This window comes from Pungitius pungitius, chromosome 5, assembly GCF_949316345.1.
Source record: "Pungitius pungitius chromosome 5, fPunPun2.1, whole genome shotgun sequence".
Lineage (NCBI taxonomy): Eukaryota > Metazoa > Chordata > Actinopteri > Perciformes > Gasterosteidae > Pungitius > Pungitius pungitius.
The window spans coordinates 22,027,551-22,043,343 of record NC_084904.1 but is presented as its reverse complement, the minus strand read 5'-3'; the positions used below and the strand labels follow the sequence as shown (position 1 = coordinate 22,043,343).

The window sequence follows — 15,793 nt, the reverse complement described above, 5'->3', positions numbered from 1 at the left end:
GGCCAAAGGTTGTTTTGGGGTTCGCGCGCCACCGACGGGTCCCAAAAGCCCAAACCTGCCAGCGCGCATGCGCGGCCGCATTGCAAGCACGTGGTTAAGAGGAGCAAGTAAACAAACCTCCCAACAAAAAAAAAAAAGATCATTAGGATTGATTGAAGATGAATTATAGTGTTGCTTGTGGTTTTAGTGAAATAAGCGTCTATTTAGGAGGCATAATGTATGTCAATCAATAAATTAATATTAACAGCACTGAAGAAAATGTGTTTTGTTTGGAGATTAAAAAATAGATGTAAAAAAATATTCACAATTACATGACATTTTTTAAATAAAAAAAAAACTTGGCTGAAGCCTATTGAAATAATAATCCTTTGAATACATATGTACATATTTTGATGGATCGTTTTTTTTTTTATTGGGTTGAAGAAACCTGTATTTAATGCTTGTTTAATAACTTGTCTCTTTGTACACAGGCAACAGACTTCATAGATGTGTTTTTAATGAACAGCTGGCGTCAGAAGAAAAAAGCCAAACATTAAAAAACAGTTTTGTCAAAGTGGCAGTCAGTCTTTAATAAGAGCAAAGAAATGCTTCGTTTGAGTCAAATCCTTCACACGACAGCAAAGTAAAAGTGATCGATCAATTCCATCAACGTCTGTGGAGGGTCAAACCCCCCCCCCCCCTCTCAGAAATGTTAACCACACAATCAAAACAGTGGAGTATTTCCACTGGGGGACAACCCAAACAAAATTAGTGTCCGATAGAAACAAAACATTCATTTTACAATAAAAATATCTGCACAAAACAACCCCCCCCCCCAAAAAAATGAAACATAAGGGCAACACAAAAAATATATAAATGTTTGCTTTTTCATCTTTTCAATACAGTCACAAGTCACAGCTGTGGAAACAAACCTCTTTAAAATGTACATAAACTGACCCCCCCCCCCGATTGTGTTGCTCTTGAGATATACTGCGATTACAAACGCAACAAAAGCTGCACATCAAATCTTGGATTTCAAGACTATCGAAAAAGGCACAAACAGACAAGTTGCACAAAGAACTCAGCAGAAGCTTTTTTTTTTTTTTTTTTTGTATACAACGAATCTCAGTAAGGTTTCCTGTGCCCTGGATTCTAACCCCCCCCCCCCCCCCCCCCCCTCCCCCCCAACCAAAATAAGACTATCTACAGGCAAGTCCCGGCAGGCACCTCGGCTTACACGCCCCATCCCAACTACGGGGAAGCAAGTGCATTTAATAAAAAGGTGGGACAGGTCTCTACTCCACGCTCACGTCTGCTCGGGGGGGAAAAAAAAGAAACATTTGTGTAACGGCGTTTTGGTCATTTGTAACCAACAGGCAGGTTTTCCTTTGGGTTTGAGCAAAGAGGGAACTCCGATTAAAAACCAGAGTTTTTCCCGAAGGAATTTTTTCTGCTTCAGTTCACACAAATTTAAAAAAAGGAAAAGAAACGGTTAAATCAGTGGGTTACTGGAACCGGACATCATTTGTTTTAAAACTGTACATTTTGTTTGTGACACGCTGTAAAAGATTCCCTAAATTAGATTAAACAACAAGGAAAAGACTGATTAATTGGTTGTTCAAGTCAATTAGAGTTAAAAACTCAACATTTCCTGGTTACAGCTTCTCGAAATATGAAGATTTGCAGTTTTGGATGATTAAGCACGTTTTCCCTTAAACTGACATTTGCTAAAGCATCAGCAGAGCGTCGCCCACTCAGTTCGATTCTGACATTTTGATCTCAATTCGAGCGTCTTCGGTGGATCAACGAGAGCAGGAAGGTTTGTACGACTCAAACGTTCCCTTTTTGACATGAATTCAAATAACGAGTTGAGCTTCAGCTTCACTCTGAATCAGACCACGTCTGAAATACCCAAAAAGCAGCTGCATTCTCCTCAAACAGTTGGGATGTATAATTAAATGTATACTTAATCTCCTACTTTAAGTGCCAGCAGAGGCTGAGGCTCAGTGTCACTATGGAACTGAATATATTTAAGAAACCATATGTAAACAAACGATGACACTCGCCTAAATTATCCACACACACACACACACATATATATATATATATTTATATAAAGTCGTTCGAGTCTTTATTACAGAATAAAGTCTTTATTATGTTTGAGATAAAACCTTGTAATCCAACAGCCTCTAACAGTAAATCTGCCCTTTAACCTCTGCGGCTTCTTATTTAAAATTGTTGTTGTTCTGATAATGTGCAACTCAAAGCAAAAGGACGAAATGGAAAACCTGATTTATTTTAGTCTGGGTATTATTTCCACTTCTCAGCGCTTTGTGTGGTTTGAGTGATCGCTATGGATACAGATATATGGTTATTCTCCTATTTGCAACCACGCAGAGAAAAGAAAGAGTCATCGCAGGGAGCAGCACGAGTTTCCCTGAAGGAAACCTGCAGACGGAAAGGACATAAAAAAAGGGGGAAGGAAACGGGGGAGGAACCGTGTGAAGGAGAAGGCGACGAACCCTTCCATCGAGCGGCCGATAACAGTCATGCAACGGGGCGCGAGGGGGGGGGGGGGGGGGGATAAGGCAGAGATGGATCCACATTTACACGCAACCCGACTTTCTACTGAAGCCGACGGGGGGGGGGGAATTACTTTCTCGGTTTTTACAAAAATTTGTGTGGATCATTCCTCCTACCATTAAAATATCTTAAGACTCTTTGGGCTGTGTATATATTCATAAGTATATATATATTTGCATTTGGGCCTCAAGTGTGTTGATAAAATATAGATCCTCTTCAAAGTAGAACGATGGCTTCGGGGCCCACAGGTCTGTGGCTGATTATGTGATTTCATTGCATAAATCAGTTGATTTAACTCAGGGATTGTTTTCCTTTCTTTTTTAAGATTTAAAAAAGGTCTCCTTTGAAACAGTGCGACAGGCGGTTAGAAAATAATTAGGCTCCGTTTTTTCCCTTTTCTTTGATGTTTGTGCAGAAAAGTAACCACGACATCATCGCGGCTGCTCCACTGGACATCTACGCCTTTAAGACGCACTAAACAAACTTTGTTGTTTAACTTGGCTTGAAACACACAAAAAAAAATCAACCCCGAGACTGTGAGCGGTGATGCGAAAGAGAGAAAAGAGAGCCTACAGAATGATTGATTGATTCCTGACGCCATTCCTGAGCAAAGTGGACGAGCGAGACCCGAGGAATCCAAGCGATGTGGACAACGTGAGGAGGAGACAAAAAGGAGCGTCACAGCGACGGCGAGGAGGAGCCGGTCCACGGAATCATCTGCAGCGAGGAGAGACGTCGCATGTATTAGTCAGTGGCCTCTGATAGAAGGTGAAGGAAACCATCTGACACACACACACACACACCAGTGATGGGGACTTACCGGCGTGAGACGTTAGGACCTGAAGGCAGTCTGGAAACGTGACGTTTCTTCAAAGATGAGCTCCTTCAGCGTCTCCTTGGGGAGGTCATCCAGCTCCATGTCAAACTTGAACGGCGCCTCAGCGACAGGCTGGAGAGGGAGGCAGAGACGTCAGTGACAGCTTACATCACAAAGCTGCTCACGCAGCACAAGCCGAGCGCCTCACCTCATCTGTGGGGTCGTAATACTGCTCCAGGTAGGGGTGCGCCAAGGCCTCCTCCACCTCGATCCGCTTGTGAGGGTTAAAGGTCAACATCTTGTCCAGCAGGTCCAGCGCTGCAGCACAAGGACATTTAAAAGGAATGTGAAACAATGAGCCTGTTTGCCCACTAGAGGGCAGCATTGCACCCTCCGTACGGCTTGTGTTAGAACAGGAAGAAAACGGACCGACTTTACACGTTTTGATAGGAAATTAAAATGAAGGAAAATTGGGACTAATTTGTTGAGCTGCTGCGTGTTTAAAGTAATCAGGTAACCTCCCCCAAACACTGACTTCTGGGTAACCGTTGTATTAAATGATCTCATTAGAAAACAGGCGCTGGCGGCGGCGGGGACCTTTGGGGTCGGCGTTGGGGAAGAGGCGGTTCCACGGCACTTTGCAGCGCAGTGGCAGAGACAGGAGGTAGTTCCTGGCTTTGATGTTAATGATGCAGTTGAGATCCTCCTGAGAGGGAGAACCCAGGATCCCTGAAGGACAAAGAATGGAGAAAAATCACATTTCAGGTTATTAATCTTAAAAGCTTTCGGAAAAAGACCACTATTGAAACCGGCATAGTCTCAATGAAGGAGACATTTAAACGTACCAGAGTGTTTTAATTTAAAATCAATGAACGTGTTGCTGTGTCACAATGACGCCATCTGATGCACAATTTTATAGATTTGCAAAGTCCCCGCTAACGAAGAGAATTTTTACCCAAAATGTGGTTGAGCTGATCCAAGTAGTGCTTCCCGGGAAAGATTGGCCTGTTGGACAACATCTCAGCCAGGATGCAGCCCACTGACCAGATGTCGATGGACTTGGTGTAGCCCTGAGGGAGAGCGGCACAACGCCATCGTCATGACTACAGTGCAAAACACAACTCGGGGTAAACAGATCGTATTCTCAGCCTCCTTCTGCACTCGTCCCGTCGGCATGGTTACAGCCGGTGAGGACGCTCACCTTGGAGTTCAGCATGATCTCGGGCGCTCTGTACCAACGCGTGGCGACGTACTCCGTCAGGAAGCCGGTGTGGTCGTGGTCCGGGTCGGCCACGCGGGCCAAACCAAAATCACAGATCTGCAGGGGGGGGGGGAGGAACGTACATTACATGTGACGTGACGTAGCGTTCGCAGAGCGCCGTGTAAACTTTGAATGCCGCTCGGCGCGCTCGTACCTTGAGATCACAGGTGGTGTTGAGCAGCAGGTTGGAGGGCTTCAGGTCGCGGTGCAGGACGTTGGCGGAGTGGATGTACTTGAGGCCTCGTAGGATCTGGTAGAGGAAGTAGCAGATGTGGTCGTTGCTCAGGTGTTGGGTCTTCAGCAGCTTGTACAGGTCCGTCTCCATGAGATCCTGGACGATGTATCTGCACAGCCACGCGCTGAGGAACCCTCATTTGTGTTGGTCACATGGGTCACATGTTTTAATGCCATCCGGTTATGCCTTTCACAGTAAGAGCTGTGAGTTTCCAAAGGCCTGTGCGATCAAACCTAAACTATGACTAACAGGCATATTTTTAATATTAATACAATAGATTAATTTTTCCATACAGATCAAAAATCAAATATTCTGCTTATTTTTTACTTCTCAGCGCTGGAATCAAAATGATATTTGGGTTTTACTGCAGAGAAAGTGAACTGAAGATTGTCCTCATTGAGTCTGAAGCCAAACCTCGAACCAGCTGAGCGGACATTTAAAAAGTGACGCTTTTAGCTTTTGGGTGGAAGCGGAGCCGATGTGGCTGCAGGCGGCGGCCATTTATATTTAGGGGAAAGCGTTCTGAAGCGGTGGCGGCTGCGCTGAGGAGCGCCTCGGCCAAATGTACAGTGACAGGTGGCCGTTACGCAATAAAAATACAACACAAAAAAAACATTCTTGGTGGAGGATGAACTTCTTCAGCAACACAAAGCGGTCACTTAAAAAAACAGAAATGTTTGGAATAGATTCAAGCAGAAATAACAGCTGCACGTTGAGAAACAATGAAGCAGGTGACTGGAAGGATACACGTCCTTCATCAGGTCGATGGTCGGCGTGCGGATGATGTCATTGATGCCGATGATGTTCTCATGTTTGAAGCGCAGCAGGATTTTGATCTCCCTCAGCGTGCGTTGGCAGTACGTCTGGTGCTCGAAGGGGCTGATCTTCTTGATGGCCACGCGGACCTTGTTGTCCCGGTCATAGGCAGAGCTGGATTCAGAAAAATAAAATAAACAAAAAACAAATAAAGGATGTTGAGGCGCTTCAGCACATCGTAACTTTTTAATCTCGTCTCCACCTTTCACCCAGGAGCCAGCGCTCCGCTTGCTGAGGCCCCACAGCCGTCGTATTAAGGCTCCGTTTGGCCTCTTCTTTGAATTTAGTTTTTTTTTTTTTTTTTTTTTACCCTGTTGGTAGTTCATGCCACCACAGAGCAGGTTTCAATCAGGGCGGCGCCTTGGCATGAAGCGAATGGCGAGCGATAAGATTGTTTACGCTGTGTGTCTCTAAGCAGCAATACTGCAGATAAGTGGATCGCCAGCAGTGGTGGTTTCTTCTTTCAACATCAGCCTGTGAAATCTACCGACTGAAAAGTACAGAAAACAACCAGTGACCGACTTTATAGTTTCTACAGCAGCGTCAGGCGCCGATGACGTTGACAAACGTTGCTTCCTTCCTGTGGTTTCCGAGTGGTAATCTTCTAACGTGAAGTAGTGACGGCAGGAAACGTTGGGGCTTCCATTAGCTGCGTCTTGACCTGGCAAACGTTACGTTACACGCGGACTGCTTTTACCCAAAGCGACTTGCACTACATGCACACAAACGGCGAGGCCGCTGTGGCGTTGGCTCGATGGAAGTGGGGAACAGGAATGTGGGAGTGGCGCTCAGGATCAGCACCACGGCGCTCCGTCACACTGCAGGTGAGCGCAGAGGATGCAGAGAGATGAACATGACTACTAAAAAAGGTCATTAGTTCAATGAAGCCCTGACTGGGATCAGATCTCAAAACAACGCCGCATCCCAGCATGCCCTTTGGCATGGAGCGATATCGTGCGGTGCAAATAGGGCGCCGTCTCTACCTGCAGGCCCTTCTGAGGATCAAGTTGCCCATTTACCAAGTTCCATCAACAAGCATCGACACGTTGAATGAACCCTTCCGGTCCTTTAAGAGCTTTGGATTTTTTGTTTGCTCTGTTCACGTTCATGTTTGGTTGTTTTTCGGCCGTGAGGTTCTGCTGCAGCAGGTCTTTAGCAGATGGGTTCAGGTGCGTTCGGCGCAATAACACCCACCTGACAAAGTCTTTGTAGAACTAAAGCTGGTTGTTCCAAATGAGTGATTGCAAGCAAAAAAAAAAAAGGTGGTGTCAGTGTGTCTACATTGAACAGACTCATTGTAAGGAGACGCCTCCTCCACACCAGGTACAGACATGTCCACTAGGTTCATGGTAGCCCCCCCCCCCCACGCTTACTCAACCGGACTTATTTTCAATTCCTAAACTGGCGTCTAGAAAGTCAGCTTTTTTACATATCTCCTTGTTGTTTTAAATCACGATAAATGGAAATAAACAAAGGTAAGGCCACAAAAAATCTGGCCAGACTTCAGGCGACAGGAAGTGATGCAACACGACCAAGCTCACCGCCGACTGCCAAGAAATGAGTAACGACTGCTTCCAGGAGTCGATTCAAGCTGCTGCCACTTGGAAACCATCACAAAACCCCCCGAAATGCCCAACGAAGCTGAACATTTAGGAAGAAAAGAACAAGTCATCATTTACACCTACAGCCAAGCAGGATTTTATTTGTGCAAACTACAAACAGATTACAGAATAAACACCCACGTAGCGCGACAAAATAAGAAAGTGAGTTGCCATGGTAACGGGGGTATGGAGTGAAATGCAAACACAAGCGTGCCAGCCTTCTGAGGGAAATGTGAGTGACCTTCCTTTCCACTTGTGTGAGGGGACAGTGTGTGTGTGTGTGTGTGTGTGTGTGTCCATGTTAACGCTTCCACTCCAGAAGCTTCCAGTTGCACAGAGAAGGCATTTCTGCAAGAAGCTAAAAGATAAAGTACCTTATTTGGCTAAATAATTGTATTACGAAGGGATTAAAATGAGATATTTGATTTATTCATCAGCAGGAAGGTTAAATATTATCTGGTTCCAGCCTCACGTGTGAAGATCGGCTCCTGGAACTTTTAAACATGTTAATGGACAATCTTAAGAAACACGTTATTAGTTGAGCTACAAATTAATAGATGATTAATGTTTGTTGCAAGCATTATTGATTGATTATATTATTGATTAAATGTTTCCCCTATGTTTACAACAACCATTGATACATTTACAGATATATCTATAGATATCTCTATATATAAAAAGTGAATTATCGATAACAAAAAGACAATTTGTTCAGGAAAATTGAAAACATTTTTTAAATGCTTTTTGTATGTCGCCATGTTGGCTGCAGAGAAAAGTGAGCTGAGCTTGAGCTCACGCTGCTTTCACCACGTTTACCGAGGCGAGCTTATCGGTTTGTCCAGGAGTGGAACCGAAGGAACTCTGAGGAAGTACAAAGTACACGCGGCTGAGTGAGTAGTGTTAACATGCTGGCGTCAGTGTTCTGACAGAGTCTCGCCCGGCTGAGCCTCGCCGCTGACGGGTGGACTTTCGTTTATGAGAATGGTTGAGAAAAAAGGCCCTCAGGACTTTGGAATCGTGACTTCTATTTACTGTGTTTACTATATGCCATGTCTGACCAAGAGGAGAACACACCTGGCACACCTCAACCAACCAGAGGAAATATACTCCCTTCTTTCTGCACAACCACAGAGTCAACATGAGCTTTGGGAAGTGGTGATGGACATGTCCCAATATTCTCCGACATGTTAACACACAAACCACGAATTGATGGAAGAATACATGTGGGAGATTAAAGCGATAGAGGAAATAATCATAACTTAAAGCCCAAACTCAAGGCTGGATCAAAGTTTTATCAGGAAAGGTTGGAACGGTTTTTCTGACCCCCTTCAGAGACGTGGAAATATTATCAAAGGCAGATTATTTTGCATTTTCCAGCTGCAGGTTCTTGAACGCAACAGTGAAGAGAAGCTTCCTTTCCTATTTCCCCTGCTTCTGTACGGTTATCTGAGCATGCTCAGTGCACAGGAAGGAGCACAGCTACTATAAGGGGTGTGTGTGTGTGGGGGGGGGGGAAGAGTGTTTCCAAGGAGACAGGAATACAAGACTTTACACTGCAGCTTTGGTGTTATGCAATGGGCCTGTTACCATGGCAATATTCAAGGGGTTGGGTTTCAAAGAAGGGGGGGGGTGGCGGGCTCTTAATGCTGGAGGGTGACTCTTATAGAGAAGGTGCACATGAGTGTGTCCTTCTTGGACTAAACAAGATGCAGAGTCCCACAGATTTGCGAAGGCCTTGAAGGCAGCGCGAGGTCGACGGCACCAGCTTCAAACGGCGGGATTAGAGGGTCTTTGCATCGGTCTATTTACAGGACCTCCATCAATCTAGTGCACCGCGGCGCAGTGGGTCGTCAATAACAACAGATCAGGCGTCATTAGGGCTTCGTCTGCTGCACAGCGCGGACACGTTAGAGCTTTTTCTGCAGAGATCGGATCTAATAAAGTGTAATCCTTTCCTTAGAACCGGTCTCATGGTTTCTGTCTGAGGGGCTTCAGTAGTAAAGCTTCTACTGAATATCGCCCACAAGAGCTCACACAATGTGCCTTCTCATCCGGGTGTAGAAAAACATATCGATATCCTTTTCAAATGGGGGGTCTTCAGTGAAGTAAAAAAAAAAAAATCACACAAAATCAATTCCATTTGCCTCATTTAAGGCTTCATGAACTATTACAGATTAGGTCCAAATCTGCTTATCAAAACACACTTCCTGTTGCTCTGTAAACTCACAGACAACCAGAGTTCAGAGAGGCGGCGTAGTGGTTTCTCTCAGAACATTTAGCTCAGGCTTGTGTGGTTGAATGATAAAAATGAGCCTTCCATGATAGCAGGCTTCTTTGTGAAACCCTTCTGCAACACGCATGCTTTGATAAGCTGCAGCATCCTCTCACGAGTAGGATAGATAGTGGAGAACATGTTTCTAAACTGATACAAAGGAGAGCCTCTGCTTTAAGACGTTAACAAAGTGTTGTGTTCTCATGTGCTGCAACAAGCAAAATACCCAAATCCTGAACTTCACAAAGTTTGTGATCAGCGGCGTACGTCACTGTGGCTCCGCTGCAACGGCTTCCACCCGGAGGAAAACACAGTAAACTGAGCAGTGATATGTGATTAAATAGACCCTCACTGTGGTGTATTAAATAGGGGTAGTGGGGATGATTCTTCGAGGGGAGCCTCTCTCTTTTCGGAGGATGAAATACGCACTGCAGGAAGTATGCCGGCAACAGGTAAGAACAACATACACCTTAAAACTGACAGCGTACATGTGTTCTGGACAAATTAAACTATCACCCTAAAGGAAGAAGGGCTTGGTGATTAAACACAAACGCTGTATGTTGCCCTTGAAGAGTTTTGAGTGATATTTCAGAAGTGCATTGAATCGCTGTCAGTGGGTTCAAACTATTCCAATGATCCACAGATGGTGTCAAGAAAGGCAATGTGGTGCAAGGAGGGAAGCTTCAAGGACATTGAGGAGCCACATTGAGCACTAAACGCCAACAGATGCTACAAGAAACTTCACAATGTAGAACAATAAGTCATCAGGAGCTGCGTCAGTATTTGGGTGGTTTTCTGCACTGACACTGACTATTTTCTGGAGGAAACAGTCATGATATCGATGCTACCAAAACTGACAAGAATAACTGTATTCGCACAAGTCACAGCAAAATGTAACTCCAAAGTAATTCTGTTGTTTAAAATTGCCCCTTTTCATTCTTATCCAGAGAGATTTATCAACTCTTACCAAATACTCAAATGTGTCGTATTGTTTATGATTCAACCTGCAGCCAATTCAATTCATCAAAATTACGCCACAGGCCGAGGTCGCATTAGAAACATGATTAGACCAAATTAATTTGATTTTCATCCTCAAATGTTTTCTTTCTTATTCTTATATTTACTGCATTAAATATTGGTCACTGAAGTACAGCAGCACAGTGACTTCTAGCTGTGAGCCGCGGACCAAACAACAGGAGCTTTGTACCTCGGCTTCAGCTCGTTATCTGCAAGGTCACACTAGCGACCACCCGGCGCTCTCCACACCGGGGAATTCTGCAAGCACGGAAATTCTGAAGCACCCTCTTGTGTTGCCGGATGAGGATAAACAATTAATACAAAAGCTTCAAAATAGCATGTATCATGCAATTAAACATTATGAATCCATCTTTATATCGGAGTTAACGTTGCCGTCAAGAATGCAGCTTTAAGGAACCGGCTTCAAGAGAAACGCCAAACGCTGCCTGACCGCGTTGGTCAGGTCACAGCGGCGTGCTGCGGGGCCGACATCATCTCAGGCACATTTCATACAGTAACCGTGGAATCCAATTGAAAAAAATGTAATTCATTTATTTGAATTACTGTGATTTATTTCCTGAGACATGGTTCTGCAGCATCAGCTGATGGCGATGATGATGATGCTGCTCATCACGATGAACCCCGATAGCTGCACGTGCGTGGAGGTTTTACGCGCCTGCTGAACAGGAAGTCTTTGTGCCCGTCTTGGCAGGCCTAATCGCTCCAAATTACACAAATTACGTCTCCTGAATTGCACAACAGGATCTCAAGAGTGTCAAGGCTCTCATTCTCTCCCCACCGCTCCCATTGGCTGCAGAGTGGTGGTGCTGATGTCAGAGGCAGAGGGGTTGCCATGGAGACGTGCGCCAGAATTTAGTTGCAGCCCTTAAAACATAAAAAATGATATAGTAGCAATTTTGCTTGCTTTACCTACTTAAAGAAATTAACTTCTTAGGCAATAACGTTTCAAATCAAAAGACTTGACGTCACGTTAAATTTAACTGAACTACCAAACACGCTCACCTCGGTTATACTTTCCATAATTCTTATCTTCTTAAGACTGGCATATCTCAAATGTTGAAATAGGACCCCAAATCTGTTTGACTACTAATCTTGTACAAACAAAAAATGTTACCAAGGAGAAGTAACACCCGATTGTTTGGTTTCTTCCAACACGCCGAGCACCTCTTAGGTAGAAAACTTTTATCCCCCCTGACAGACAAGTACACGTGGGCGTGCTGAGAGGAAGGCAGAGCGTGTTCGGCTTCTGCACAGCGTCGCAGAGGGTGGGAGAGGGGGGTCGGGGGGGGGGGCTGTGTCTTGCCATTGCGTAAGCCCTCCGGTGTGTGCAGAGGCCTGGCGCTCCGTCGATGCGAGCAGCCCTCGGCGGGTGGAAAGTCGAAACAGAGCAGCCTCAGATTGAGAAACCTTCCGATGTACATCTTGTACTCACTAGAGACGCAAAGACAGATTAGGATCTTCTAGCCAGCATTGTTATGGAGAGATTTGTGCAGTTATTTAAAAAAGAATCAGTGCAACACATCAGTTATAACTGGCTCCATTCCATACGGTATCTACGGCTAGGAAACATGAAGAAATAATTGATTTATCTTGGCTACTTTCAATGTAGCTTGGTGTAAATATTTAGAAGGAAGAGACTATGTTTTAGAAAAGTAGTTTCAACAGATTTATGGCTGCTTACTTTAGCTTTAATTGTGCTACAAGACAAGTTGCCAATATTTGTGTGTGTGACACACACACACACACACTAACTGCAAAAGCATTTTTCCAGCATTTTAAATCTGATATAAATCTCTAAACTACACATTTTATAGGCATCAAAAATGCAAGTCATTTAGGATCCATACTGAATGGAAGTCTTATACAATAACATCCAGTGCTTCTGACTCATAATACTTGAATGTGTTCACGGGAAGCCTTTTACAAGTCCACTGCACCACAGAACAAAAGAGCAGCTTCACGATTTAAAAATACATGTGAAAGTACACGCTGCAACACTCTTTGGATGCTGCACATTAAAGCAACACGACCAACTGACTGAAAACTCCAGGACTGAACGAAATGCAAGGAGGCCAAAAATACACCACAGTAAATAGCCGGGTTATTAACACGAGGGAAGAACACTGGCGTGTGGTAGACCTGATACCAGCCGTTTGGCCATAAAGATCAGGGACACTGCTCTTAAAAAACATTTACACATACAACTCCCTATTCAGAGAGATTATAATCAATCACAATGCTGCCTCAAATTGCACAATCTTAAGAGCGGACGTTATTGCAAATGTCCTCACAGGAGTCTAAGGTATGAGGAAGGCTTCTCCATGAAACAAACATTGCATTGTATGGACACAACGTTCTTTTAACTAGTCATTTTACCATCTTTGATATTGTGGCAGAACGGGGAGTCAAAACCAGTAGAGATGCAGACTTTGCAGCCTTAGTTAAGTCTGAGGGGCCTGTCAGCACCTACCGCTCAAATTGAATAACAATGTATTCCGAATACAAGTTCCTTTTGAAGTCATACGTCTATTTGTGGGTCACTTCCTGTATTTGGTTGCAATTCTCAGTCATAATATACGCTGTTTTCCTATGTATAAATAAAATTAAAAAAACATTAGCTCAGGTTTTTGGTTGATGTGGGCAGTCCAAACCTGCCTACATGAACCTAAACAAATACATTTCAAACTGAGCGGTGAACTCCAATGACGTCTATCAAATCATCCATCAGCATCCCCCAACCATCCTTCAGTCAAGCAGACGAAAACCACAAAAAGATGTTTGATCCTCAAGCAAACAGTCAAAAGGTCAGAGCAATATACCAAGTACAAGTCTTTGTCTAAAGCATTTCACATACTGGGACGACAATAACTAGGAGAAAGAAAGTTCTACGCTGATAGAAACAAACCTCACAATGGGACCGATAAATCATCTTAGAGGTGGAGTCGGAAATCACACACGTTCCAGCTCGTAACCCATCGCCATCGGTTGTTTGCTCGGGGGACGACTGGGCCGAGCTTTACTCAACACAAAAACAGCTCAGCTCGTTTTGTGCGAGCGGAGGCCGAGAATATCTCAACCATGTTTGTTCATGTTTAGTACAAACATATCCCGATAAGTCCCCTAAAGTAAAGCTCAACAGGTCAGTGTGTTTTTTTTGATTGCAAGATAATTTGGACTCCAGCAAACGTGACCAAGCTTCCAACACTGATATCAACACAACGCCAAACAAGCACATCGGTTCAGCTACACTGGTTATGTTCAGTTATGGTTTGAGTTGCCAATAATTATTCACTCAAATCTCAAACCTACGTAGTAATGAATAAAACTGGATTAGTTGAGCACAAAGAACGTCAGCTGTCATTATGGATTAATACTTGCAAATAATAATGCCCATCACAAGTAACAAGAGCAAAGGGATTGCTTCAAATTATTCATTTTCACTAGCCGCCAGTAAAAAAAACTAAGGTACATGAAGCAGCATATACTTATTAGAGGAATTTCTTAGTCACGCTGCAGTTTAACAGTAATTTTGAAGTGCCATTGTCTCTTTTAATGCTATCAAAACATCAAACTCTCCGTGACTCAACATGGTCCCAACACCAGGGCTTTAGTGGTCCCTCTGGTCCGCTCGTCTCGAGCCAACCGATGATTTGTTTCTCATCAGCAACAACAGTTTGAGCCTTTGGTGGGTTTCTTCAGACAGAAAGATGCTGAACTACCTGCTGTGTCTCCGTGCTGCAGGCAGGCTGCGTGTCAACTGGACCCGCAGAGAACCAGGCTCTCCTCACCACAGACCAAAAGAACTACTACTGCTGCTGCTGCTGCTGCTGCTGTTTGACACGAGGCCAACGTGTTATGCAATTCATCAGTGTGAGGAGAGTAGGATTTAGCTTTTAGACGAGCAGAGATGCTGTTAAAATGCAATAAACAGGTTGCACAGGATAAAAAAAAAAAAATACAGTGACGATTACAATCATGCAGGAGAAGGTGGTAAATGTCACATAAAACAAGCAACGTTCTGATGAGGTGTCAACTATAAATACTACAGAATGTACAAAAAAAACAGCTACAGTGGGCAAGAAATACACAATGTTCTATGGTTATGTCATTAATTGGGAGACAGAAACCATAACAAAAGTCAACCAAAACCACTATTAGTATGACACTGGCACAACGAGATCAAGAGTGCGTTATAAATAATACGTGTTGTAGTTATTATTATTATTATTAATGCAACGGGGATGATTACACGGACCATGATACGTGTCCGTTTTATTAATATTTTTAAGAAAAAACACAACTTATTTTATATAAGCCGCATGCTACGATTGAGAGCGAAGAGAAGAAAAAAAACAAACCTGAAAAATTGCATTTAAGAAATAGATTAAAAAATTGTAACGTCACCTTGACATTTTATATTGACTTTAACTCGTCGTTTTTTTTACAGCCCACGAAGTCAAAGATTTAATGTAGTTTCCTCTTAACAGTTTAGCAGTTATTTGCTCGCTTAAACACGTCAGTTAGCTAACGTTAGCTCATACATATCGGTGAGCTAACGTTAGCTTAAACGTCACTTAACGTTAGCTATCGTTAGCTTAAACATGTCAGTTAGCCAGTGAAGTTGACTTAAGTTGTTTAAAAAGGGGAGGTGGGACAAGTTAGCGCACTTCAAGTCGAACTAAAAGTGACGGCGGTACAATCACTACGCGATGTTGAAATGAAATAAATAAACCCAGGTGGGTTCACTCACCACACCATCCCGTAGGCTCCCTCCCCGATGTAGGAGAGGTTGCTGTACCGAGGCCCGACGTCGAAGGCCTGCCCGCGGACGAGCTCCGTCCCGGACCCGGGGCTCGGGCCGCAGCCCGCGGGGAGAGACACCGTTGCTGTCGCCATCATGAACTCTCAACTTTAAAAAAAATGCGCGGCTATCAAATGAAATCAATTTGTTTAAAAACAACTAAGATTTGAAAAACGAATGTAGTAAAAACAAAACAAAAACGTTTTCCTTTCTTTATGTATCCGTCGTCGCTGTGAGGGCAACAGTTGTCGGTGTGAGCAGAGGGGCCTTCGCGTCTCGTCTTCTCTCCGTTTACGTGAACTCAGACCGACCACACCGCCGCCGCTGTGCCGTCTCAGGCAGGAGCCACTTGATGCTGCAGGAAATAGCGGGGCGGGGGGTGGGGTGGGG

The 15,793-nt window shown here is 44.1% G+C and overlaps 1 protein-coding gene across 1 annotated transcript; it reads right to left on the bottom strand.

The window, feature by feature from the left end:
• Window positions 1-1,197: 1,197 nt before the first annotated feature.
• mapk1 (mitogen-activated protein kinase 1) lies at window positions 1,198-15,771 on the bottom strand. Its single transcript, XM_037482366.2, has 9 exons — window positions 15,353-15,771; window positions 5,623-5,805; window positions 4,795-4,984; window positions 4,581-4,697; window positions 4,335-4,449; window positions 3,977-4,108; window positions 3,588-3,697; window positions 3,383-3,511; window positions 1,198-3,279 (listed from the first exon to the last, which is right to left on the bottom strand). Exons 1-8 carry the CDS (start codon window positions 15,499-15,501, stop codon window positions 3,395-3,397), a joined length of 1,113 nt encoding a protein of 370 aa, XP_037338263.2. The 5' UTR covers window positions 15,502-15,771; the 3' UTR covers window positions 1,198-3,279; window positions 3,383-3,394.
• Between the last annotated feature and the right edge of the window lie 22 nt (window positions 15,772-15,793).

What these genes read in the sequence shown, in the direction of transcription:
- mapk1 (XM_037482366.2), bottom strand. Translation starts at nt 15,501, where the DNA reads ATGATGGCGACAGCAACGGTGTCTCTCCCCGCGGGCTGCGGCCCGAGC. An exon ending in ATCGACCTGATGAAGGACGT is followed by an intron (nt 4,985 to 5,622) that starts GTATCCTTCCAG and finishes GTGGCTGTGCAG; the next exon opens with ATACATCGTCCAGGATCTCA. An exon ending in AGATCATGCTGAACTCCAAG is followed by an intron (nt 4,450 to 4,580) that starts GTGAGCGTCCTC and finishes GCTCTCCCTCAG; the next exon opens with GGCTACACCAAGTCCATCGA.